The following is a 26,714-nucleotide window of genomic DNA, read 5'->3' on the forward strand; positions in this document are numbered from 1 at the left end:
AGTTAAAGACAATGAGCCAGCGTGGTTCAAAAAGTAAGGAAAGATTAGTTTTTTTCTTGTACAAATCGGAAGCGTAAATGCTTCTTTTTCAAATTGTCCCATGGCTGCTGATTTTTTTTTAATACGTCTAGGTGCATGCTTGAAAATTAGCTGTTGTGTCAGCAAGAGGCACCGAAAACTCACCAGCTAAGCACATGTTAAAAAAAGTCAGTTCCATGTCTTGTGGGCGAGCAAGAGTTGGTGCCAAATTTAAAGTCAAGGGGCTCAAGATCTTTTTGTGAATAACGATGTGGTCTCTAGTACGAAAAGTGGTCCTTCATAAATACCTTTCCTTTGAACAAACAAGTGACGTCAACACAGCACAGTTTCTTCTACCAGCTGCTGAATGCTGATTGGTAAATTCAAATTTCAAAACCACGGCGTATGCCTGGACAGGGGGGAAAGTTTTAATATTGTCAATGTTCACGCTACATGAGCAATAGCTGCGAGTTCGCCTTTCAATTGCGTGTGTTCTCTTTTTTCAGTGCCACTTAAGATTTCTGTTGATGTTAAGCTATGACTCTTGACAGGGAACTTTCTGTAATTTGACAGGCTTCTTGGGCAAGTCGAAATTCCTCTACATGATCTGCGTAAAAACGGCAAAGAAATTAAGAAACAATATTACGAACTGGAAGATGGCAAACACCGCCCAACCATCGTAAGTTTTGGTTTGTTTGATTTGTAACTTGGGTATTAGTCTGTTAGTGTTGCACTGTTTAGGCCCCTTGCTTATTTTTCTCACTACTACTGAATCAGGTCTGAAGTACGGGCGAGGGTTTTTAGACCAGAAGGCCCGGGTTATCTTTCCTGTCTTGGCCCCTTCTTGTCAGTACCGCCCTTTTCGCGTTCCGGAGTTCGCGAGGTGAAAACGTCATGGAACCCTGAGAGAAAAGATCAATTGCAAGCGGGCTATGTTATTTGCCGATCTATTCCGCTCTGTTCTTGATCTGTTCTGTTCTGTTCTTAACCTTCACCCTTTCCCTCATCACAGGGAACAGTTTGCCTAGATATAGAATACGTTCCCCCTGGTGGTAGGGACGGAAAAAATGAAGATCAAATAGATGGTGACGAAACCGATGGAGATGAAGATCATGATGACGATGAGAGTCAGGATGACGAGGACGAGCATGATCATGACAGGGGCGAAGAAAAACGCAGCAAAAAAGTGAAGAAGAGAACACCCCGCAGACGCATCGCTAGAAAGTGGAGTGACAAAATAAAGGACTTTCAGGTGATGTGAAACTAAATTTTGGTATTAAGTTAAAATAAAGAGAATGGAGTTTTGCTCGAGTTGGTTTACTTTTTGAACTTCCGTTCCATGTTGTTCTTTCATGATTTTTAACATCTAGGAATAACTTAGAAGAGAAGAAAAATTTTCATATTTACCAATCATGGCTTTTTCACTTGTTTTTGTCTGCATCAGCTAGTATCTAGCTTCCCTGTACTTCTTTTCCTGGCTTTCTAAATACCATTAAACCCGGACCAGATTAACGTACCAGAAGGTTATGAAGTAGATAGAAAGATTGAGCGAGACAATAAATAGCTAAAGAGTGGGGAAGAAATGTGATAGCATATCACTGGTACAGTGTCCATGTTCTACCTCCTTATAAGTCAAAGGTAAACACCTAGCGGTTATTGAACAACCAAGCAGTTTCCATTTTACTATCGAAATGTAATTGGTTTTACACTTACTACGCAACAGGATTGGCTTAAAAAACTCGCGTCAATTTTTCATCCAATCATAAGTAAAACAAACCCAGTTATGACTCGTTCGCATACACTCGTTTGCCCGCGCTTCGCGTCAGCTAAGTGTAATTATTTGAAGATTTGGCTGGTTCACTGCATTGTCTGTGTCCTTGGTGATTGGCTAGAGTGATTACTTTGGGTTTGGTTTTACGACATCCAATTGAAAACCGCTCTATCAACTCCCCACGACAACTGTCTAAAATTTATAGAAGCAATACTCTAAACTGCTTCATGCTATGGGAAATGCTATCAGCTCCATTATACAATGTTACCAATATTGATTTAATTTCAAAAGACTAAAAAGCTAACATATGATCCTTTGGGATTTTAAGATTCGAATCCATATCTTTGAAGGACGGCATTTGCCAGGCACCAATATTCACCCCATGGTGAGAGTAACAGTAGCTGGACAGCAGAAGCAAACAAGCACCAAACAATCTACAAACAATCCAATCTATGATGACGAGGTTGGTGAACAGGTCATTCGCAATTAATAACACTGACAACGCTCCTATTGCAGATAACCGTTTAAGTCATGAGTCTTGACTCATGGTCCGTGGAGTAATTTTGCAATACAGAATGTAACTACATGTACTGCCTTGTACCGTACATCCCCGATGGAGTTGCTGAATGTAGTACTCGCAAGGGAGCCAGCTGCTAACCATTAAGCTTCGCACAACCCTATTTCCCGTTTCACTGACAAAATCCAACGACAGGTAAACAACGAGTCTAGTAATGCTAAGACGGCCTTTTCCCCCGTTCAACTGTTCACTACTGAGCGAGAAGGCCGTACTGGGAGGATATCGCCTGAGAACTCTCTACTTTTTTCAAATGTAACGCTCAGTAATGAACAATTCATTTCCTCAGTCTTTGCCCAAACAGGCGCGTATTAATATCGGTGATAATACCCGTCGGCATTAGGGAAGATGCCATCCCTCACATTAGTCAATCACAACATGCAGGCTTTCTCTAGATACTATTATGGTATGGGATATGATAGGGTGGATTTATTCAGCCTTTTTTTTTTCCATTCACCTTGCAGATGCTGTCCTTCAATTTTCGCAAATCTGAGGCGGAGTTGTTTGATGAACTCATTACTCTCGAGGCAAGAAACAATATTCTATTAAATTGGCATAAATTGTAAGGAAATGCCCATCCGTTTAATGCCATTTTAAACACGTTCTCAATATTGTTTTTTTACAGGTTTTTAACGCTAGAGGACTCTTTCGATCCAATGCATTATTAGGCTTTTTTAAGGTATGGCTCTTAAACAGTTTCTAAATCTCGGATTCAGGAGCTTATTGCCAAAAACGTGGTTTCAGAGAAGAGTTCCAAGAAAACAGAATTCTTTTTTTTCTTTCAGTTTGACGTTGGTTTCGTCCACGAAAGAAAAGGTAAGAAGAATGATTTTTCGTTTCTTTCCACAACTTGATATTTATTTCTCGTAAAAAAATCTGTATCTTTTCAAGTTGTAAAGCTATAAAGTTAACGCTCTCTTAAATTTTGACTTTTTAGGCCATTCGTTTATTCGTAAGTGGATTATGTTGTCGAAACCAGTTGGAAAGCAACACAAAGTAAGCAACACAAAGGGCGATAGTTTAATAGTATCCACTGAGACTATACTTGTGCTGTGAGGTCAATTTTACGCTTTCCGTTTGCTTGACCTGCAGTGTTAGGAACGTTAATTATTCAGTATTTGCAGGCTTCATAAGCTCCTTGGGGCCTACTTGCCACTGATTTACTTGCGAAGTTAAAGCTGTTCGTACACTTGTGTTGTAATCTTTGATCTTAAGGGCTATTATATAACTATTAATTTCAGGAAAGTGTCAATCTGGGTACCAAAAACTCTCCGAGAGTAAGTGCTGTTTGAATGTTTTTTTTTTGTTTGATTTCACATTAACCTAAGAGTATTGCTAGTTATGTTTGTGATCAACTCGTTTTGTTTGCAGGGTTATCTTAAAGTTACAGCAGTTGTTCAGGGGTCTGGGGACAAACTACCGGTATGTACCAGTTAAGGAAAGGAAACCGGAAGTACGTGTACAAATAGTAGTCACGTTTTAATGCGAGTTAAAGTTTAATCGTCTCTTATGAAAGCTGTAAGGACCATACCACTTCATAACGCACCTTCTTGTAGTAATTCACCACTTGAATAGTTGATTTTGCCCGACGTTCTCTACGTTTCTGGACTTGGTGACAGCCAGTAGGAAAACCTCATCTATTTTAGTTTTCTAGTTTTGAATGCGTCGCTTCGTAACAGTGTAGGATTGGTTATGGGTGTAGGATTGGTTATGGATGAATAACCATTCAAAGGCCAACCTGAAACATATGTGAAAAGCAAAGAACTGAACCACATTTATATTTTTTCACGTTAACTCAGGTTGGAATAGATGTTCCAAGTGTCGACGATAAAGATGAAGACATTGAAGCGTACGTTTAATTTAGAGGATTGTTTCAAAAGTTCACCGAATTTGATGCCGTAAAATAAATGCGTCTATATTCTTTAGCAAAATAAGCTCATCAACTCTTTTACAGTGTGTGTCACATGAGGGATCTCGAAGATCTTAATGCTCGATCCTGGGGTCTAATGCTCATAAGAGCAATCTAGTCAATTTTTTTTGTGGGCAAACTGTATTTGACGAAAATAATGTATGGGACAGTTCGTGTTATTAAAAGGTGAGGCCTGAGGCAAACGTAGGGGTTCTCAAAATAAGCCAGGTGAACTAGAGATTCCTGTGGCTTTAAATGCCTGTCATTTCCAGAGGTGATAAAAAAAACTCAAAGTAATATATAATGTTCTACCTTTTTTAGGAATTGCCTAACTCCAGTCGGCGTGCACCGACAATCAGCTGTGTTTGTTTTAAAAGTTTACCAGGCGAAAGATCTTCCACAAAGTAAGACTTTGTTGTTGCTGTTGTTGTTGTGGATGTGGATGCTGCGCCTACATTCGATGTTAAGGTTAACATACTAGCTATGTTTTAAATAATAACATGATTTATTTTTTAACGATTTAATTATTAGTGGACGCTGGAGTTATGACGAAGTTCAAGAAGATTTTCGCTGGACTGCCCTTGTTGTCTAAACGAGCCGAAGAGGTACATTAATTTTTTCGGACATCAACACTCTTGTCGTTAATCTTCGTTGCTTTATGTGTTACTACCATCTTCCTGTTGATTATAGCAATCTAAACGTGCTAAATCGAAGCAATCTTCATGGCTAAGCTGTATCTTATCTTTTAGTCTACAGAGGATTTTCATAAACCATAGACTCTGATAAAATCAGCTTCTTTTCTTTTCAAAGATCCCTCAAGCTAAAGAGGACCTTGAAGAGGAGCAAAATCTTGTGGATCCATATCTTATTTTTAGCTTTAGTGGCAATCAGGTAGGGAATAAGCAGACGATGTCCCTCCTTCTCGATTAATGCACGACATTTTATGCTCCCTGTATTTTCTTGAAGGCTTGGCTATAAAAGGTGAAGATGGAGGGTCTGTCATAAAAGTCGTCGTTGTTTTACATATACTTTACATGCAGCTTTTTTCGATCAGAATTATTAATTAATTTCTCAAGGCTGTTAATAGTTACAAATCTTTCCGAAGGACTTCTTTGATAATGTGTTCTTAATTGTTCAGGCCTGATACATTGGAGAGATTGGATAACATAGAGTCTCATTTGTTTCTAAATGTTGTTGAGGACGCACGGCACAGAAATACAAAGGCAAACATTAAATCAACCTGTCTTTTTCTAAAAATTAATATTCTTTACTAGTGTTTTTCTTAGGTATAGTAGTAGTTGTCAATGGTATCGTACAAACAGAAAACTTACAAGGTGATGAATACAAAGAGCGGGTAAAAATCATGCATTGAGCAACTGTACAATGGAGTGAACTTTTTATGGATGCTTATAATAAGTATATTAGGCTGCGTAGCTTTGGGGGTGGCAAAAACTTCTTTGTGTCTTTCCGACTTCAGGTGTCCACCGATATAGAATACAAGAACAGCAATCCAAAGTTCAGACAAGTCTTAAAGATACCTTTTGTGGTTAGTCTCATTAACAAGCGCTAATATTGAATCTGCCTTAAGGTTTTGTTTTGGTTTCTTTTCTTTTCTTTTGTTTTTTGCTTTTGGCTGTTGTTGTGTTTGTTGTTTTTAATCTCCTGAATTTTTCCTACGAGTTATTAGTACGTGGAAAGAGTTAAGGTTTTCTCTTTCAGGTCAGGCGACAGAGTAAGTTCAAGATCGTACTTTTTTTTCCCGTATGCTCGGCCTCAAAAGCAGAAAGTTATAAAACGTAAATCGTGCATACATCCGTCTGTAATAAGTCAATAACTTTACTCCAAATTGTTGTAGAACAATGACTTAAGCTATCATAGGTAGACAGGTCATTTTATTTCGCTAGTTAACGGAAATGTTCTTTTTTTTTTTTCTAGTTCCCTTCAATGTGCGAGAGATTGAAATTACAATTGAAGGACTGGTAAATAAATTAGGCATCATGCATATATTGCATTAAGTCTGAGAAAGATTGCTGAAATTGCTTTAAAAAAGGTTATAGGAACTTACTCTTCTCCACATGGTGTATATCCTTGCTGAATCCAATTAGTAGCAACACCATCAAGATTTTTGCAGCTTGATTTATATTCCACGTGACTTAAATACGATATACACATGCGTCTTGTCATTTAGAACACAAGGTGGTATGTAGATACTTTAATTGTTGTCAATACACTTAGAAGCCTGTTTTATTCAAACAAAATTGCAATTTTCATTTGTCTGTAATCGCTTTTATATATGGCTGATTAGCAAGACACTATGTCGAGATCAATTTGTCGTTCCCTAGGGACCAGGGCAAGAAAAACGACTTTATAGGCACAGCGTACTTGCACCTCTCGGCCATTTCTGGACAAGGAGGACTGGGAGAAGGTAAACAACACAGTAGTTGTCCTTTATCATGTTCATGTTCGTTTAAAAAAGCGCGATTACTCGATAGTAGTCCGAAAATTTTAACGATAGCAATGTTTCTTAGACATTGTTATGAGCTGCACTGTATACCTTTTGGTTCTATTCTCTCATTATGTGCATTCTTCCTAAAATTCCTTCAAAGCGGAAAAAGGGTTGACAGTTGAAGGTTCCATGAAATATGAATAAATTTTTGACAAGAATAATGAAGGAGATATTAGATTTGAAGCAAAAAGCAAAAAGGAAAAGAGTTAAATAGATTTAAATGAAACGTTTAGTTAATAATCGATAGACAACAAAATAGATTAGCTCCACCTGAAGTCCTCTGGAGCTGTTGAGTCTATTTGCTTCTTTGGATTAATTAATCCCTTTTTTATTTCTCTTAAACTTTCGTTTAAACTCATAAAAATTCAGACTCCCCCTCTCCCCTCTTGCTCTAGGGTTATATTTCTCTCGGTTGTTTACGTTGAACCGTCTAGTAGTTCTCATATAAACCTTTGAATTTACTCTTGCTTCGTAGGATTCTTGCCTCAGTTTGGACCGTGTTACATCAATTTCTACGGCTCTCCGAGAGAATATCAGAAAACGACTGACAAATATGAGCACCTCAACAAAGGAATTGTAAGTAAATTTAATAGGAAAATATTACTTTACCCAAATGTCACATGTTATTGCTTTCTTCTCGGCTAAGTATTTCACCTGCCAGCCGGCCAGCCGACCAGCCCGACAGTTTCTTTAGAAACCAATACTCAAAGCAAATGTGGATTACTTTCCTACACAAAGTGAATTCCCACTACATATGGTCAGTGTAAAACGCAGACTGAGGATTGCAGACTGTAGACTGCAGACTGAATATCAAGGATAAAATGCAGACTGAGGGTTAAATGCAGACTACAGACTCCCGTTAGCCTGTTTACAGCTCTCAATGATGGAAATGGTAACGCGATTCAGTTAAATAGTTTACAGTCTGCAATCTGCATTTCAGTTTACCCTTTGGTCTGTAGACTGCGTTTTACCCTTAGTCTGCATCAGTACCCCTGGTCTGCAGTCTGCATTTTACTCTCAGCCTGCATTTTAAGCCCGGTCTGATCCTATATATACCTAGCAGTCTCCAAGTGTGATTTAATTCATATTTCCTCACATTAGTGATATTTTTCTTTGCAGGGAGAGGGTGTTGCTTATCGCGGACGTCTTCTCGTCGAATTGAGGACCGTTCAAACTCATGGCACAGCTCGCCCTACTCGACACGCAATGGCTAAACAAGATGAAATAAATGTTGAGGTACGTAATGACATCCCAAAGCGTTTTACTCGCGTGAACCGATCGAAGATAACTAAGTGCATTTGGGTAATTTAATGCAAAATGTGAGTTTTAAAAGATGTAGTGCCGCACATTTGATATTTCTTGATTATTTTTCTGTGTTTTGTGCGTCGGTCTTTTAAGTTTTTCATATAAAGGGAATCTATATTTCTTTGCGTGTATTCTGAATAACTGACATAGAAAACATGTACGTTACTTCGTGATCTTTGTACTAGGATAAAACTATGAGCGTTATTTCGATAATCGTTATAAATGGCCGTTTTTATACTAAAGACGCATCCTTCTGGACGAACTTGGGCAAAAATTTGTAGTTCGTCTGGTTGTGCGTCTCTAGTATAAAGACGGACACAAGACGTATTATGCGTCTAGACAAACTATACTTCGAAATTCGTCTTGAACGACGAACTAGGAGAGATAGTTCGTCTAGACGCATAATACGTCTTGTGCCCGTCTTTATACTAGAGACGCATAACCAGACGAACTACAAATGTTTGACCTAGTTCGACCAGACGGATAATGAGTCTTCAGTATAAAAACGGCGAGGACGCATTATCCTTCTGGACGGATACTGCGTCCTCTAGTATAAAAACGGCCAATTTCTTGAAGATACTACTCGATCAAATTCAAATACAGGCTTCCCGTATTGTTTCTTGCTCTAAGGCTGCTACGATCTATCCTCCATCCTTTGTAATTTCGGCCTGTGAGAGATTAGCAGAAAAATGTTTGAAATGACATTTGACAAAGATAATATGGGAGGCGGCGTGGTCGAATGGTTTAGGGCGCTGATTTGAAATCTGGAGGTCCCTTGTTCAAATCCTCCACCCCACCGCTATCTGGATTTTTTTTCGGTAGTCCCGAGTTCAACTCCTCGACCGCGTTGTGTAAATAGCCAACTGGTCAGACTCCCACCAGTTGGGATTCTTAATAGTTTATGTTCCATTTGCAATATCTGTTTATATATTTGCAGTGTCTCCGATTACCACAACAGTGCTAAATACATTTGACAATTAAATAAAGTTATTTATCCATTTATTTCTTATTAATAGGTTTTAAGCTTTCTCGTCTCTCTTTTAGCCGTTTAAAAAATGTTCCAAGTTTACACTGTTCGCGTGTTTCCACGAGGCCACTATGATCGCAGTGACTGATGGGTCGGTGGAGTTCGAAATCAGTATGGGTAAGTGGTTCTTGAATAAAGACAAACGAAATAATCGATTACCAGTTACGTATACATGTTATGTACACTGCGGCATTCTGCTAGGGTAAGAGGCGCCGTGACATAGATTGTTGGATTGTAGATTGAGCTTTCGGGGGTACGAACCCTGGTGCATCTATTAAAAGATTAGCACTGCTGTACTAACTGGGGACAATGAAGTAAGCAAACCATGATATTTACTTTGACATTGTATGATAAGTGCTTTCAGAAGATCTAAGACCCGATTACTCTAACACCCTTGTGTGCCACTGAGCACCTATGAAAATAATGCAGAGGGAGGGGTGGGGTAACCATACGATGAACTAACATTTCACCGAAGGGAAGAAGAAATGCTCCTAGCCTACTCACAGCCTCAGCCCGAAATAAACTCTGCCTGCTTGCCTGTCTGTTTGTCTATCTTTCTAAATAATTTTTCTTAATTTCGATTTTCATATATACCAACACTGAAACTATTTTAATGACTTTCAGGCAACAAAGGAACAAGGTTTGATGAATCCGTTGCGCCTTCGAATACCACTCCATGTAAACCAGTGTACGATCATTCGCACTATCACTACTTACCCTGGGGTGGAGAAAAACCGTGTGTCTGGATCGAGTGCTCATGGGAAGACATATCCTTTAGAATAGAACCACTCAACATCTTGACCAACATGTGGAAGAAGCTGGTAAGCAGTCAACACAAACTAATTATCTTTGATTTAGTTTACTTCGGTTGAATAAGACTTATATTCATTGATCATTGTACAGATTAAATATGAACGCGAGAGGCACTATGGCCTACGCAGTATCTAGTTACTGACATTGGAGAGCTTTCTTTGTAACTTGTAACTAATGTGGTTGTGGCATTGAAGAGGTTATTGAAGAAATGGCGTAGAAGAAATCTTGGAACAATAATAACTATCGGGCTTTGGAAATAGGCTGCTAGTGACGTACCTTACGATCCAGTAATTTCCGCTCAAATCTCTTTACTTTTTCAAACTTTTAAATCACTATGAAATATCATACTTTAAACCATGGCAAAATAGTTAACCTGGGCAATTTTGAGACCAGTAATGTTTTAGTCGGGAGTACATTGGAGAGTTTTTCACCAATGAAATACATAACTATGGACTGGAACATATTGTAAAATTAGTCACGACCAAATTTTTACCGCTTCTCTACAGGAAGTCGATCTAGAGGAATTACAGAAGGGAGAAAAGAAAATGCAATCAGTCCTGGAAGTGTTTAGTGAAGCGTGCGGGTAATAACTGTTGACATGATCACTTGTCTGCTTAGTTCCCTTATGTTTCCAGGTCTAATTTAGTTCTATCTCTGCAACATTGTTCAATAAAACCTGTGGAAAAAGCCACGTATACTCAAAGGATTAAGACGATTCCGAGCTACTTTTTGTTGCTGTGGAAACGAGTTTTCGTACGCTGAAGCGATCGTCCATGTGAAACTCATCGATCAAACTAAGGGGTAAAAGGCAACTGGGAAATGACTTTTTGCTCCCCTCCCTCACCCCCAAGCCTCTTCCATGACCAGACTTGAGCAAGGTGTTGTAGAAATGCATGTCATGGAAATCAGATCGTTGTTATGTTGTCATCCTAAGTATTGAATTACGATTAAAACTGATTTAACTTGTATCGCTCAGGAACTATAAAAATACCGGAATGGAACTTCTTTCCCAAAATAAATCTTACTGAAAATGGAGGAATGTTATGCACTTCATTCTCTCGAACTGGTTATATGCCAGTATATTTATTATAAGTGTTGTTGTCTAAGATTTTACCTTTAGACGTATATTAATAGAAATTCCTCGAGAATATTTTGCCATTTTGAGGAGATTTTGTTCGTTTGTTTGTTTTATTTCAAGGTTGGAGTTAATTCGTTTTCAAAACGAGACCCTCAAGCTCAAGAGCCAAAGCCAAAGAAACTCACTGGACAAAGAATTACAGAATCTCAGAAAGACAGAACTGGTACGGCTATGCAAACTGGTCAGTGCCATTACACCTCACCAGATACTGAATACATTCTTTACCGTATATTTAGTCGAAATTACAACATGCCTTAAAGGTATAATAATGCCAATAACGTTTTGTTTAGAAATAATAAAAATAAATAAATAAATATTGTCTCCTTTTAAACCTGTTGTTTGAACTTCATTGAAAGGAAAATCTGATGACTGAGGCGAAGATTTTGAGTAAGAAACCGGAATGCGAACTGAACATGGAGAGTGTCACCGAAGAAATTAAGAACTACATAAAAAGAATCAGAAGCATGGCTATAGAGGTAACTAACTGTGCGGAAATACTGTAAACAACTCGCCTCCAAATAGATTACTACAATCTAACTAGTACTAACTTTCCATGTTCGCATTAAATGTGTTTAACAACTCTTGAGCCGTCTACAGAACGGCTGAAGACATCTTGGTCCAAGTCTTAATTTTATTTTTTGCAAGACAAACTTTGTCAGAATTATTATTTAATTAATGTTAATGTTAATTATAAACATCATCTAAAAACATGAAGTCTATCAGGTCGAGTAGCCGAGTTAACGTCGTATCACCAATTTGTGCAAAAAGTAGAAAGCCATTGGAGGAGATTTAACATAATCCCAAGGCTTTGAGCATTTAAATTTTTGGAGATAACTAAACTCACTGAAAAAATCATTATTGTCAAGATTTACCACCGGAGCATTCATACTCTGCTTAGGTTTCTCATGGCTTTATCATTCCACTATTGCGTGATTTTACCATATTAGGTCGAGAGAACGCACAAAATATGAGCCCGTCATTCGCGTGCGCCTTATGCGATCGGTACGATTTTCGGATAGTGCAAGATGTATTTCAAAACCTAGAAACCGAAATACTAGAAAATGACATATTAGTGGAATAAAAATATCCCTTATTCGATGGTTTAATTACTTATTTGTATTAACATTAATAAATAGAAGACGAGCTATTTTAATAATGCATCAATACTAATTAATTTTAGTAGAATTCTACAAGTATACTTATGCAAATGTCGTAATCTGATTGGCTGAGCCATTGAACACTATCAGCCATTAGTGTGCAGTGGCTCGAAGTCGTCTACGAAATGGCGACATTTTTTTCGTTTTTCCAAGGTTTTGGAGGAAAATTTTGATCCAAATGGATAATTAAATTCCTGAGAAGTCAAAATGAAGGACATTTTCGGTGTCTTGACATTTAAAAATGTTGAAATTATTAAAAAAGTGATGCGCGCTCGCACAAAACTTCAACTTTTAATGACAATTCAATCCGAGCGACCTTTTTCAAGCGCAAAGTTTAAGAATACGCCATGAAATAATTGGAAACCGTCATTTGAAGTAGATTTTAGTAAGAATTCTACTAAAACAATTAGATTATTGGCTCTCGATTTCTATGAGGTGATAGTTGATGAGGCCGAAGGCTTCATCAACTATCACCTCATAGAAATCTCGAGCTCATAATCTAATTGTTAAATAGTGTAAATGTACTAGCGTTCTATCACGATTGCGGTTCTCTGATTGACTACGATACTCACTATCTATTCTGTGATAGATAGTGAGTAGCGTAGCAGTGAGCCCTTGTTAACAAAATGACGGCCGCTTCTTGGCGTTTTCGAAGTGTCTGTGAAGAGGATGTAGATAAAGTTTTTAACGACTATTAATGGCTGCGCCCTCGTCAACTATCACGTGGTAGAAATCGACAGCGAATAATCTTTTTGTTTAATAGTAATTAGAATTAGCAGAAGACCAATTATTTATTCCCGATAAGCCAGGAAAAGCGAAGATTTCTGATTGCTGAAACTGAGAGAAATAAACGTGCAATTTGCAAATATTTCCTTGAATCTTTGACTTTCGTGCATAGTGTAATCATGGACTACACTGAAGCGTTTATTGTCGTTCCACCGTGGCTGATTAGAAAAACGTTTTACGTGATAGTTAATGCGATAGCTCGCCTAACCCGTGTGAATGTAAAGGAAAGTAGTATTAGCCGTTGGTCTTAGTTATAGAGCTGTATTCCAGTATCTCGATTTGCTTTTCCAAAATAGTATACCTCATAACTATTTAATTTGTTCTAGCCTCAGCTGAGCATGCCTGACATTATACTTTGGATGATCAGTGATAAAAAGCGAGTGGCTTACTGCAGGATCCCAGCACATCACGTTCTGTTCTCAGAGAATGAGGCAGCTTGTGGTAAATTCTGTGGAAAAACCATTGAGTTTCGCTTAAAGGTCAGCAACAATGATGTCATATTATTGACACTGAGTACTACAACTAGCAATATATAGCCCCTATCGATCTCGTTGCAGATTTATGTTGTGAAACATTTCTTTTTATCAGCCGAACACCTTTTTCGTGTCACGAAAAAGTCCTAAAATTTCCATGACAATGCCTTCAAGGGAGAAAGCAAAACAAGATAATATTATCATTAATGTTCAAACCAAACTGAGATTGCGAGAGAAATCCATTTAGACAGATAGTGAGAGAAATGTTCCCCTATTACTTTTCATGCATAATTAAATATACTTGTGATATTGAAACTGAAATTCTACTTAATATTTTTTTTCGCAAGAAACGTAATAATTTAATATTCCCAACATTTTAGTACCCTGGACGAGACGCTGAGGAAACCCATCATGAAATTCCTGCGTTAGTTCGCTTGGAGTTGTGGTTAGGCCTAGCAACACAACAACAACACTGGATTAACAGAGAGAGTGGAGAGTTCAACGTGTACGCAGAAACGGTATGGGTCTTTGTTTTGGCAATTTCTACATGAACAAAGTAACACATTTTAGAGGAAGTTTGAGGAAGGGGCCTCTGTTATTTTACCATTGTAAAAATTTAGTCGCAAGATTTCTATGCATACAGCCTCAGCAAGGCGTTTTTTAACAATAGCATAGAGGTTTTGGTCAAATTTGAGGTATTCACAAATAGAATATTTCTTTTTTAATTAAGTGTAACGAATTGTATCATGTGATGAGATTAAACCGCAAAACCAAATTAAATCCTTTCTTTCTATTTTAACAGTAAATACGTTATTTCTGGCTCGGAATAACGGTAATGCAATCTTTCAATTTATCCCTCCTATACTTTAATCCAATTTGTACTAATGTAAAAAAAAAAGTTGCTGTTCATTTCTTATTATACAAGCAATGAATTTGACAAAGATACCCTTTTGTAATTTTTTAGGAGATACCAAGATTGGCACATTGACTTTGATGTTTTTTCTTTCAACTTTTAGTATGAAAATGACATGAGAAAAGAATCTGCTTGGAGTCCATCTACAAGTCGAACCTGGCCTCACTACTCTGATGTATCTGGCAGTGTACGTAAAATCTATTCAATTTTTTAAACGTTTTGAAGACCTGACGTCTTATAAAGGTCAATACTTTGCTATATCATCTGCTGATTTTCTAACGATGTTATTGTTTGTTTTATTTGTTTTTTGTTTTTTGTATTTTTACTAATTGCTGCTATTTTAGTTTCTCTGTTTTTGTTTTTGTTCTTAATTCTATTTGTCGTCATAGTATGGGAGATGTTATTGTTTTGGTACTAGGTACTAGGAACATTGTTTTTGTTGTTTGTTCCATTGTTAATTTTCTTAAAAGGTATCAAGCCATTTATGGAAGACCTTGCGAGAGCTTTAAAGCGTACATCACTTTTTCGCTGCTAAGGCTTCCCTTGCAAAAGTCATTACAAAACCAGTCATATTTTACAGTCGTTAGAAAACTAGTCATATTTTAGGTTGAGTTATTTTGTTTTCTATAACAGTTGGAGCTGCCAAAGGATTCTTTCACTGAACCAGAAGGATGGAAATTCTCTGGGGACTGGAGGAATTCTAAAGGAGATTTAACGTAACATGAAATTTCTTTTCTACATTTTCCCTCAATTTTTGTTTGCCGAGTTCTGAAATTTGGGACTTGCAGGCTCCTTCTTTTCACCTTTGTTAACGAAGCTTTTAAATTTGCTTGGAACTTGTAGGTTATTTAGCCGCCCTCTTAACATTTTTAGGCCAAAACTAGTAGATAGGAAATTATCATTTTAAAAATTGCTTTGACTTGACAATGATTTCTTTAGTTCAAACATATTTTTTTTTTATAAAGCGTTATACAAAGGCATCTTTCTCTTTTCTTATTTCGAGATAAATCCACCTTTAAACTTTCAATTTGCAGTTGCAATTACGTTTGAATAGCAACGTGAAATACGTGCAGGATTACGTATAATTCTTGTATCTTTTAGCACGATTCGACAGCTTGAAGAAAACCTTACAGAATTCCTGGATGAGGTGTACGAACATGAAGCGAGAAATTTTCCTGGTCGGGACTGGACACCAGACAATCCAAGATATGTGGATTCGGTTAGAAAAACTCCTACAAAATTTTTTCCGCCTTTGCAATTGCGGTCTTGTTTTAGATTTGTTGTGATCTGATATGTATTAGTCCATGACAGGAGAGGTAGGAGAGGTAGGAGAGGTACCCCCCCCCCCCCTAAGGCAATCCCTCTCAAACTATTTTTACCCAGTTCTCCAGCTGATAATCATCCACACGCGTTGGTTGGATATTTTCGTGTCCATATTACCAAGTCACAGGACTGAATAGTTCTAGAACGCCTGAAGCCAGGGGTGATGTAAAAACAACTTATATTTACAGGGGCTCCATAAGGATAAGGTCTGTTTTGGGGATTACCTCTTTAGTTATATACCCTTCATCTTCTCTTGATTAGTCCTGTCAAGAAATTTCGAATATTTTTATTTCTTTTGAAACCATAAAAGTAGGCCATCACCTTCAGGCTCGACAAAGTCCTTTCCTGGTCTATGTATTTATTTAAAAAAAGGCCAGGTCGAACTTAAGCATTTAGTGTGCTTTAGTGCTTCGTGTTAGCTGGAGAGAAAATGCATTATCTTGGTTCTTTTTTCCATTAAATTAATAGAAAGTACGGAACAGTTTTGATCCTTAGCAACCACATATCACCGCAAAATTTTTTTTCCTGTTGTAGCATGGAGAAGAGACAACCCTAACTCCTGACCCACCGACAGGCTGGATAAAGACGACTGACTGGTCAGTTGACCTGAACTGCGCTGTGGATGATGAAGGTCAGTATTTCTAACATGTGTCAAAAAGAAAGCTATGATTACAGATTGTTCAATAAAATCCGAGCAAAGAACGAATATAAAAAATCTCCAAGGTCTCCCTTGGCCCCTTGGAGTTTCAATGGGAACTTAAATACATTGATTCGAGGTTTTCAAAACGCGCAGCAACACCTCCTTTGTTCATGGGTTTCTTGCGCTTCCCAAGCTGTTGCTTGGGGTGGGGCAGAGCCTCGGACAGTGACTTGAGAAGGGTGAAATGGCGCTGCACGAAGAAGCCATTTCCTACAAATGTCTGAAACAAACAAACTGCGTTCGAAGTTAGACGCTCTTCTTAGGGCTCGTCGCGAGCCCAAAGAGCGAAGCGATTTCATCCTCGTTCAAAGTATGCATCAAAACATTTCACGTACGACTTACTAACATGACCTAAAGCCGGTCGTTTTCGAAACAATTTAGGTTTCCAGTCAATAAAGCAGACTAGCCTAGACTATCTACGGTTCGTAGTACTATTGTATTAAGTTTTTTTTAAACGTTATTATTTAAATAAAGTGTGCAAAGTGCGTGTGTACCAACAGATCATAAACAGTGTATGAAACACAGATCATTGTTTTTTCTTAACAGCAAGCAAGAAACTGGATTGAGCGCACTCATGTTACATAATATTACGTGTCCGCACTACCCACTTTACTTTTTTTAATTTTTTAATTTTTTTTACTTCCCCCGCCTTCTCGTCCTCGTCCTTCTTTTGACAACAGCGTGAGCTTTTGGAGAAAAGTCGTATGACGACATAAAAAAACAAAAAAACAAAAAAACCGTGAAACAAAAACACAAAAATCCATTTTTTTTTAAATTTCCCTTACGACTGAAAAGTTTCTTCCTCTTGACTTCGCATAAGTTAATCTATTCAATTCTAGCTCAAAAAGGCCAAGCGTTGCGTCCTTACTATTTGCTTGATGTTATTTCTTTCGAAGGTTGGCAATACTCGAAACACCGCTCCTATTACGAATACGGTCCTGAAGAAAAAGCGTTTGACATGAGCAGAAGGAGAAGGCTGATAAGGCCCAGACGACGCGATTTAAAAGCTTCTGTTAAACAGGTCAGAGGAACATCTTCTATTTTCAGTGGTAAATTAAGGGGTAAAGAAGTAGGTGAAAGATTATAGGTTGGTTATGAACTTGAACTTAAACTTAAACTTATGAATTTCAGCGAATTACTGCGTGTGGTGTGCTTTTAACCTACAGCTATTGTCTGTATTTCTTGTCTCTGTTATCAAATTAGTGTAAATAAAGATTTGCTTTGATTTGATTTGGAAAGGAATGGAATCAATGTCACTATATCCTTAACCCGTTAATAAAGAATAATGAATGGGAGAGTATAACTAATTTACCAGCCGGTTTCCCCAGTTGATCAACTCAACCTGCATATCTGCAGGCTCTTTCGTTGTCTATATGGAAGGAGCAGGTGAGGAAGGTAGCATTATTAGACATAATTCCCACGCGCTGCATTCACGGTGTTAATCAACTGGCCTGTCGAATACGTATAGCAACTTTTCATAAAGCACAATGCAGTACGAGGGCGTGGCGTTTTATCCATCTATGCGTCTGCCTTATGCCCGTCAGTTCAGACTCTGAATTTCTGAAGTGTGTCTGCAGTTATAGGTGTACGTAAAATTGATACTATTTTACAGTCTTTAATCTGGATGTTATTAGAGTTTTTGCTGCTGTTGTTGTTATTATTATTGTTTTTTTATGTTGTTACTGTTGTTGTTGTTGTTGTTGTTGTTGTTGTTGTTGTTGTTGTTGTCGTTGTTGGGGTTGTTGCTGTTAAACTAGCCCTAGTATACTGTAATGTCGCTCGTTGGCCTAAAATCGAACAGAATGTTTATCTCTTTTTTTTTTTTAAGTGTGACAACACTCACTATCATTGCATACACCTCATTATATGTGAATCTAAAGCTTCTGCATAATACATTAGGTTCACAATGATCCGAAGCCAACTGACGGATGGGAATATGCTCGATCTTTCCACGACAGTTTTCACCCAGACGAAAGAAGAACGGATTGTTTAAGGCGAAGAAGGTGGCTTCACAAAATCGTACCTGAAACTGCTAAGAAAGGAGGCAGTATCAAATTTCCTGTTTTTAAGGTATTGGTTCAAGGGCTGGTGAGTTCACAATTTTCAGGGAAGACCATATTGAGCAAAATGTAGTGATCTCTTAGTGATCTGGTATGACGAGCAGATCATTTATGATCTGCCATATATTGACAGTCAGGTGACTCTATTTTGTTTGCATTTAACGCAAGTGACTCATTATCGATGGCAGGAAAAGTTTGAAAAGATCTATACATAAGAAGATTTTCGCGCGAACGTCCTTAAGTGCTAGGTTCGTTTAAAGTCACCCATCACCTAACCGGAAAGAATAAATGTATTCTAAAGAATAAAAAAGTTCCGTGTGCAGTTTTTCAGCAAACAAGAGGTGTACGAAGGTAATTTAAGACTACTTTAACTTCGCGATACACTGTAATGTACATATACAACAAGGCACTACATTTGTTATAAAGTCGAAAAATGGAATTATAAAAAGGAAACTTCTGCTTCATCTTCTATGTTGGGGTTTTATTAAAAGTTTGGTTTTAGCGCTAGCCACAGCTTTATTTCTTTCTTTTCGTTTTCTTTCTTTCTTTTTTTTTTTTCTAGTTAGGAAAGGAGAGTGCTCTTTGTGTTATTCCAAGGATGCTCGTGACCTATCAAAGTAGGTTGAAAGGAAAGTTATTCACTTACGTCACGGAAAAACGTTATTTTCAAACTAGCAAGAGTAATCTGGGCACCAAACACTGATTGACCAGTTTTGCTCTTTATTCAGAAAAAAATAAAGAACTAAATAATATAAAAGCTATTTTATGATCGTAAGTCGATTAACTTTTCTCCATTGGTTGTCTTTTATAATACAAAACAAATACAGCACACTAAAAGCCTTCTTCTACAACTTTTTTTCCCTTTTGTGAAATCAATCAAATTATGAGTTAACTTTGCTAGAAAGTTTTAATTTCTATTGTACTAGGAGCTATCAAATGTCAGCTGTGGGTCTCTATTTATCAAGCTCGTGGTCTTATAGCTCAGGATGATAGCGGCATGAATGGTAAGTAAATACAAACAGTACTAAGGACAACTGCTTCAGCTGGAGTCAATACTGATAGGTAAATATTAGCTCATAATCCAGTACCCAGATGTGTTTGGTTAACCCGAATATTTTTCAAACGCCAATCTTCAACTCCTCAAACTCCATTCCTTTCTTGCCTCCTACATCTCTTTTAGAAATTCATAGTTGTTAAATATTTCCCTTTCCCCTTCGTATCAGCCCTTTGAACCCTAAATTTCTCCAATTTAAATCAAGACCCCCATACCCATGTATGATATGCCATTGAAATCCATTGATTTGTGTATTCCAAGAATCCCATCAACAACCACTAAGGAAGTGATAGCCTTGACAAACGATGGCTTGAAAGGAGAGAATGAAAAAGTTAAAAATAGTCAAAATCTTTATAAATATTAGGTATACCCCAGTACTATTTCTTATTTTACATCTTCAATGAATAGGTTAATAACAAATACACAAGAGGCCGCATTATTAGTATAGAAAAAATCCCAAAACTTCCAGGGTGGTGAACTACATCATGTATAGGGAGAAGGGTCGCAATTTTATGCTTTCAACTGATTAGATCTTTACAAGATCATTTTACTGCAAAATGTCATCAAAATCGGCCAAATTTGATTCAAACGGTGACGTCACATGCACATAAGAGTGCTCCCGTTGTGAAAGGGTTAAGCCCCTACTCATTTCCAAAGATTGCCTTACAACTTACTTGTATCATTGTTCCTTTAAACATATATCTAACACAACAACACAACAGTTGTTTTTGTACTGATACACCAACCGCTTGTTCCAGATCCCTACGTTCGAGTTACGTTCAGCTATCAAAGTCAGGTCACAGAAACTCTGACTCAGACTCTCTGTCCAACCTGGGACCAAACGCTTATTTTCAAAGAGATCGATATTTTTGACGACCCCAGAGACCTGGTAGAGAATCCTCCGAGTGTAGTAATGGAAGTATTTGACTACGATAAGGTTTGTAAGTTTTGTTTTGCGTAAGAAGTTTTAATTGAGAATTAGTAGATTTATCGTATCTATAGCAAAATTCTACTAATCGTGATTGGCTCTCCACGCACCTATTTGTCACGTAATCGGCACGCGATCACGTAGGTGTCCAATTACAGGTATCCAATTCGAACTTTTCGTAATTGGACACTTGTAATTGGATGCCCACGTGATTCGTACGTCAATTACTCGCGCTTCAGTGGCTTCCTTTGCATTATTTCCTAGTGTTTTCAAAACTTTTGAAAAGCGTTACAGACGTTTTCACTCAAAAAAAGTTCTCAAAAGATTTTTTAATTTCCGAAATTTGTTATAGATACGATTAATTAGTAATTGGACCTCGTGTCAAACAATTCAGGGAGTAATCGTGCTCGTAATTTCGCGATTATTCCCTGAATTGTACTCCACTCGGTCTAATTACTATTACTAATATCGGCAAGTCATTCAGAAAGGGGATCCGTCGTTAATTAAAGATCGTTGGAGATTGTAGGTTTCAAGTAGGTATTTCTGATTCGTCTTGGTACTTTCCTGAAAAAAAAATGAACATTTAGAGGCTTTCGGGTGATTATGGAAAGTCAAATAACGTTATCTATCTTGGTGAGAATACCTCCTCTTCCTGTCTCGTGAAGCATGGATAGTAGCACGATGCATTTTGCAAATTTACGTCCGTTTTTAAAGAAACTTGCCTGGTGTTATTTGTAACGAATTTCGTCGAAGCATTGCCAAAATAGCTGTGGATTCACAGACTGTGTTTCTGTACTCTACTTTTGATGTCTGAAGCTGATTAGCCAATAAGGGTGCGAGAAATTTGACAGTTAACATAACATAGCAATTCCTATTATTTATTCGTTAAATCACTCATGTGCCAAAGTGAAGAAGTGATAAGGGCAAGTTAGGCAAGTAATTAGTTTTCCTCTACGCATTCCTCTAGTCGGTGATGACTTGTTTCGAGTGGTTCTTATGTTTCCAAGATTTAGCTTTGGAAACTAAATCCATAACCTGAAGTGATCTTTATTTTCAGGCTGTGCATGATATCTTGGGGCGATGTATTTTCAAACCTAAAGTCCGGATTGAGGGGAGTAACGGACCTCCTTTCCCAAAACTTGCGTGGCGCAAGCTGCACCGAGCTCACCAAGATGCCGGTCAGATTCTGGTCGAATGTGAACTATTTCTGGTAAGAGGACTTACTAAATCTTCCTTCTTTTAGACTGTTCACATACTGTATTCAGAGTCCCCTACTTTGCAGTGCTTTTCTTGAAATCAGATCGTTCAAACAATGCCGCGATTCACATTGCGAGCGCCAATCTGAAGAGATTACCAACCTTATCCTTATCCTGGAAAAGAGCTGGAGGGCGTCAGGATGTAAAGCGGGGTAGTATTCACGGATTGCACTCACCATATGAAACCAAGATGGCTGGCATTTGAAGTGTTTGGAAGGCCTCGGCGAACACAGTGCCGCTACTTTTGTTTTACATGACGAGTGCCAATCAGAAGAGATTACCAACCCAAGCGTGGGCCGGAAAGAGGTGGAGGGTGTCAGGATATGTAATGGGGTAGTATTTCCAGATTGCGCTCGCCATATGAAACCAAGATGGCTGTCATTTAAAGTGTTTACAAGATCTCGACGAACAAACCAAAAATACAGACTGTAAACAGAGTACTTTCCTTTCCTACAAGACGAAAATATCTACGTCAATTTTAATATCAACGTTGTTATACTGCCAACGTGGGTCGTCGAAATACTTTCAGGGCTATAGTTCCTCAATATTTCATGAACATTTTGAGTCGCGTAGAGAGAGAACATTTTACTACTCGCTTGAAGAAACATGTCTTTGAAAGTCGCTCTATCGCTGTCGTCAAAACTGCAACTCTAGCTTCAAGGCCTTGTCTAGGGATTGCCGCACTAAAAGGTGATACACAAATGAAGCATGACTTATCTCTTTTTGATTTATTATCTTTTATAAAATATTCATGTTAAACTCTTACTCGTGGGAGGTCCCATATGCAAACGGCAAGACCAAAAGTAGTATTTCCTCTTTTATTTACGTTTATACTATGAATGAACGAAGTGTGTATGATTATTAGATAAAATAAAGAACAATTGGTTTTGCCTTGAAATAAATTTTCTGCTACTTTCAAGGATTTTAAATGTTCTCTTCAAATATTACTCAGGAAAGCACAATATTTACTTACTTACAGTACAATATGATCGTTAAGACTACATTACATTGTTCTTCACATAGCTATAACAAAACAGTTGGAAAATGTCCAGTGTTTTTTTTTTTTGCTTTAAAGTTTCAAACAAAAGGCAGCACTACTAACGCTGCCTTTGTTATATATGTACAGTATGAGCATTATATTACTAACCAAAAAAACAAAACAAAACAAAAAAAAACACTACTTTAATAGTTAACAAAACAAAGGAAACACGTCATCAGTGCATGTTAAATAATATGTTGACAGGATTTTTGGAAAGCAGTAAGAGACTTGTTTTTAAATGCAATTTCTTTTTGTATTTTGATTTTTTTTTTAGAAGTATGAGAAAATTGTCGAAAGAGAGCTTTTCGTCGTGCGGGCAGCTGCAGTATATAGAAAATTTCGCAATTAGAAGCACATAGTTCAAAGAGTAACTATGTTCCATTTTGTCAAAAACACCGTATTAAATCATACTATTTGATAATGCTAGTTGCTGCTTCGTTTTATTTGTACACCAGTTTTGAAAGGTCTTCCAAAAGGCTATAACGGAAGAGCATCGTAAGAAAATATGATCTAGGGAGTGTGTATCAGCCAAGCATTGAGGACATACATCGTTGTCAGACATTTTGGCTCTAAAAAGAGACATTTTAGTTCCGAGAATGTTGTGTATTATCTTATATTGAAACATTGTTATTTTAATGTCACACTTAATCTGGAAAGGTAATTCGTACACTTTTTGGACGGTTTCCGGGGTGAAACCAAAATTTTAAGATTTTAGTTTCAGCAGTACGTGCTACGAAGAATTTCTTCAACAGCAAGTTGTACACATATTTGGTGGAAATGATTTCTTCTTTTTCCTCACTTTCTGGATATCGCGAAGGAGGATTTTCAGATACTAACCTCCAAGAATTTGAGATAGCATTAATAAGACCGAAGTAGAGGGTGAAAGGCGTTTTGAGCTTAAACTTATAACAAAAGCTTTTAAAGGACAGGAATTTACCGTGCTCTTGAAGGAGATCCTGGATTCGTATTATATTTTGGTCAAACCAACTTTTCTAGAATACAGGTTTACCATTTATTAAATTTTTTCGATTATTCCAAATTACCTCTTCATAAGTGAGGGAAGTCTCACTTCTTATGGAATCTTTAGTTATTTCCCATTCTTTTAGTACGTCAACATAAAAAGGTGGTAAATTGCCGACCTGTAGTGTGTTAATGTCATAGTTACAATTTGTCAAGAAGTGTAATCCACCATATTTCTCTAGGGCTGCGTTAGGGATGATTTTCCAGGATGCTATGTTTTCGGATTTTATGCGTGGTATCCATGCGACTTTTAATGCTTTATTCAAGATATTAAAGTGAGTCATTTTAAGTCCTCCATGTTTTCTCTCGTAAAGCATTAACTTCTTATCTTAACACACCGCAGATTGAAGGGTCACAGCTACCTGCTCTGCCCAAGCCTCGTGGTAGAGTGTACCCAGTTCGTCCTAAAGTGGCTCCTGAAAAGCAAAGAAAAGCTATCGAGGTAAAGATAACACCAATTCTTGCTATTTCACCACGCTGAATGTTGTCAGGATGCGCTAGTAATATACTGATATCCGTTTTACTATTTTTATAATTCGTCTTTGAACTGCTCACAGTTTTCCTCACAGTTTTCCTCGAGCTGTGCTCTCGTAAAATTGCTCGCTTCTCGGAACAGATAATCTACGCAGACATATATCTGAGCATCACTTTCGCGCCAAATGGAGGCTATTGTTTATATACTTCTGAGTGGAGGGTGGCACTGTGAGAGTGAAGTGTCTTGCCCGACTGCATTACATAATGACCCCAGTGAGCCCTCAGAGTCTGACCGTTTAGAGTTCAACATCTTAACCGTTACGTTGCATCTTTAATTGTTCGTACGAAGTTAATATTGATGCAATCAAGGTACTTTAACAGATGAGATGAAAGCAAACTGTTTTATCGGCAAATCAACAGGACCAATTCATGGCTTAACTAGTCCAGCTACACTATTACACCTCGCTTGGCATTATGTAGTGTTTGGGGATGCTATTTGGTAAAAGAAAAATAATAATTAATCAAGCACTGTCTGTTTGCAAAAAAAAAAAAAAAAATTGCATACAATACTATTGATTCTAACAATATATTAAACTCACTAGTATAGTAAAAGCCACCTAAACCCAACCGACATTGCACAGACAGCCCACCATTTCGCCTACAGGGAATAATCGATGCACCTGCCGCCAGTTCGGATTCGCGTCACCTTGCAATTTAGTTTAGTGCATTAAAGGCAAAATGTCTGACAATATCTTTCTTCTTCTCAAATTCAGGTCCTTAGCTGGGGAGTGAGAAATTTGAAAGGCAATAACCTACTGTTTTGTCCAAATATAAGAGTCGAATTTGAGTGCAACCAAACAATTTTGAAATCTGATGAAGTTATCAAAGATATGGCGAGGTGTCCAAACTTTTCCCGTCCTATTCTGGAACGAAAAATCTTGGTAAGTTACACACGAGGAAAGCACGAAATATGTTACAAACCTCGCTCCATTTAATATGGCTGTATACACCTTTAGACATGTTACATTAAGGCTTATATAGAGGCGGTGAGGCCGAGTGGTTAGGGTGCCGGAATTCAGCTTCAAATCCGGAGGTCGCGGGTCTGACCGTACCACTTAGCTGGAGTTGTTTCTCGGCAGACCCTAGCCAACTGGTCTGCCTCCCCGCCGCCAGATGGAATCTTAAACCCTATTATGTTTAGTTGATATAGTTGTTTCTCTAAGTTTAAGTGACATGCCTGTGAAATAGCTAGGTGTAGCTAAGAGTATTGACCACTATAAACAACGGCATTTGACCATTTTTGTTTTACATTCACTTGACAACAGATGAGAGAAAAGCGAACCAGCCACCGTTTACTGAGTTAATGACTTATGAATTAAATAACAATGAATTCATAGCCTTTCTATACTCTTTAACTATCTAGTTCGTTTTATCTCCTTCAGGAACTGCCAGCAAATGACGAGTATGCGCCACCGATCAACATCCGGGTATTCGACTCCATGTTTGGCAAGTCTCCTGTTGGTCTTCATGAAATTCAGTCTCTAAAGGAGTTTGAAGTTCATGGAGCAGAAAGTCAGTCGCATGGTGAGAACAGTATACGTTGAAAGAGTTGAAGCTTAACATTTCTTCCTTTTTCATGTTGAATTTAAAAAGAAAACAAAAAACTATGCTTATTTTGCCGGTGTCTATTTCTAACTGTCTTTGTTCAAGCTGATGAGATTGAAAGGTTATCAGCAGTAGGGAAAGGAAAGACGCCAGCGAAAAATGAACAGGAAACAGCAGCATTTGAGGTAATTGTAACGAAACAGCTGCATTTCAAAGAAAGAAACTAGACTTAACTCTAGTTGAAAACAAAATAACAATTTGGAGCAAAGTTTGAATGTTGTGTGTGAAGACACGGGCCGAGAGAATGTAAGATTCGTTCTTGTAGGTACGGCAGCATATTTTGTTTCTTAGCGAAGATGCATGACAGCAAGCGTGTGGCGGTAAGCTGACAATGGCGAAATAAAAAAAATGATTATTTCTAAATGACATATAAAATATGTGCTACATAAAATGATACTCGGGCAGGGATTTGCCGAGTTTTTCTTGTTCAACGGATGAACACTTTGTGCACCCACTGATTTTTGATTTGTTCTTTGTTTCCTCATGTAAGACTCAGGAAGTGTTCGACTGGTGGTCCAAGTACGACGCGTCTCGGGTTGAAGAGGCAAAGACAGCAGAAGACAAGGTAGTGAAATGTACTGTGATTATTAAATGATGGCCTAAACTCCATAAATTAATGTTATCTTGATTTCATACATACCATTGCGCTTAACAATGTAACTTATTTATCTATAACAGGAAAGAGTGCTGTCTTCAAGAGACAAAAGAAAGCATAAAGATCCTATGACACACGTTGAAAAATATTTGGCAAGAGGATATGACACGCTTCAAGTAGGTTCTTTTTGAAGTTTTGCTTGATCTGCTT

General features: G+C 37.7%; 1 protein-coding gene across 5 annotated transcripts in view; it reads left to right on the top strand.

Moving 5' to 3' along the window:
- Positions 1–26,714, top strand: part of LOC145478378 (myoferlin-like) — a 48,146-nt gene that overhangs the window by 5,752 nt on the left and 15,680 nt on the right. For 4 of the 5 annotated variants that reach the window (XM_081456386.1, XM_081456387.1, XM_081456385.1 and 1 more), the window contains 42 exons: positions 1–33; positions 592–697; positions 1,031–1,270; positions 2,118–2,252; positions 2,828–2,890; positions 2,989–3,042; positions 3,149–3,179; positions 3,301–3,359; positions 3,605–3,640; positions 3,735–3,785; positions 4,163–4,212; positions 4,594–4,676; positions 4,804–4,877; positions 5,083–5,163; positions 5,750–5,818; positions 6,208–6,251; positions 6,615–6,697; positions 7,254–7,354; positions 7,898–8,014; positions 9,128–9,227; positions 9,735–9,931; positions 10,430–10,506; positions 11,122–11,224; positions 11,418–11,537; positions 13,331–13,483; positions 13,858–13,995; positions 14,494–14,577; positions 15,024–15,106; positions 15,492–15,609; positions 16,248–16,344; positions 17,310–17,434; positions 18,313–18,483; positions 19,036–19,090; positions 19,400–19,477; positions 20,286–20,464; positions 21,513–21,665; positions 24,114–24,212; positions 25,018–25,185; positions 25,687–25,828; positions 25,955–26,034; positions 26,400–26,474; positions 26,588–26,680. The exon at positions 1–33 is cut by the window's left edge and continues 62 nt beyond it. In XM_081456386.1, the coding sequence (XP_081312512.1) occupies positions 1–33; positions 592–697; positions 1,031–1,270; positions 2,118–2,252; positions 2,828–2,890; positions 2,989–3,042; positions 3,149–3,179; positions 3,301–3,359; positions 3,605–3,640; positions 3,735–3,785; positions 4,163–4,212; positions 4,594–4,676; positions 4,804–4,877; positions 5,083–5,163; positions 5,750–5,818; positions 6,208–6,251; positions 6,615–6,697; positions 7,254–7,354; positions 7,898–8,014; positions 9,128–9,227; positions 9,735–9,931; positions 10,430–10,506; positions 11,122–11,224; positions 11,418–11,537; positions 13,331–13,483; positions 13,858–13,995; positions 14,494–14,577; positions 15,024–15,106; positions 15,492–15,609; positions 16,248–16,344; positions 17,310–17,434; positions 18,313–18,483; positions 19,036–19,090; positions 19,400–19,477; positions 20,286–20,464; positions 21,513–21,665; positions 24,114–24,212; positions 25,018–25,185; positions 25,687–25,828; positions 25,955–26,034; positions 26,400–26,474; positions 26,588–26,680 (4,198 nt within the window). The remainder of the gene's footprint in view (positions 34–591; positions 698–1,030; positions 1,271–2,117; positions 2,253–2,827; positions 2,891–2,988; positions 3,043–3,148; positions 3,180–3,300; positions 3,360–3,604; positions 3,641–3,734; positions 3,786–4,162; positions 4,213–4,593; positions 4,677–4,803; positions 4,878–5,082; positions 5,164–5,749; positions 5,819–6,207; positions 6,252–6,614; positions 6,698–7,253; positions 7,355–7,897; positions 8,015–9,127; positions 9,228–9,734; positions 9,932–10,429; positions 10,507–11,121; positions 11,225–11,417; positions 11,538–13,330; positions 13,484–13,857; positions 13,996–14,493; positions 14,578–15,023; positions 15,107–15,491; positions 15,610–16,247; positions 16,345–17,309; positions 17,435–18,312; positions 18,484–19,035; positions 19,091–19,399; positions 19,478–20,285; positions 20,465–21,512; positions 21,666–24,113; positions 24,213–25,017; positions 25,186–25,686; positions 25,829–25,954; positions 26,035–26,399; positions 26,475–26,587; positions 26,681–26,714) is intronic. The other variant, XM_081456389.1, reaches the window with a different exon arrangement.

This window comes from Orbicella franksi, chromosome 2 (assembly GCF_964199315.1).
Source record: "Orbicella franksi chromosome 2, jaOrbFran1.1, whole genome shotgun sequence".
NCBI lineage: Eukaryota > Metazoa > Cnidaria > Anthozoa > Scleractinia > Merulinidae > Orbicella > Orbicella franksi.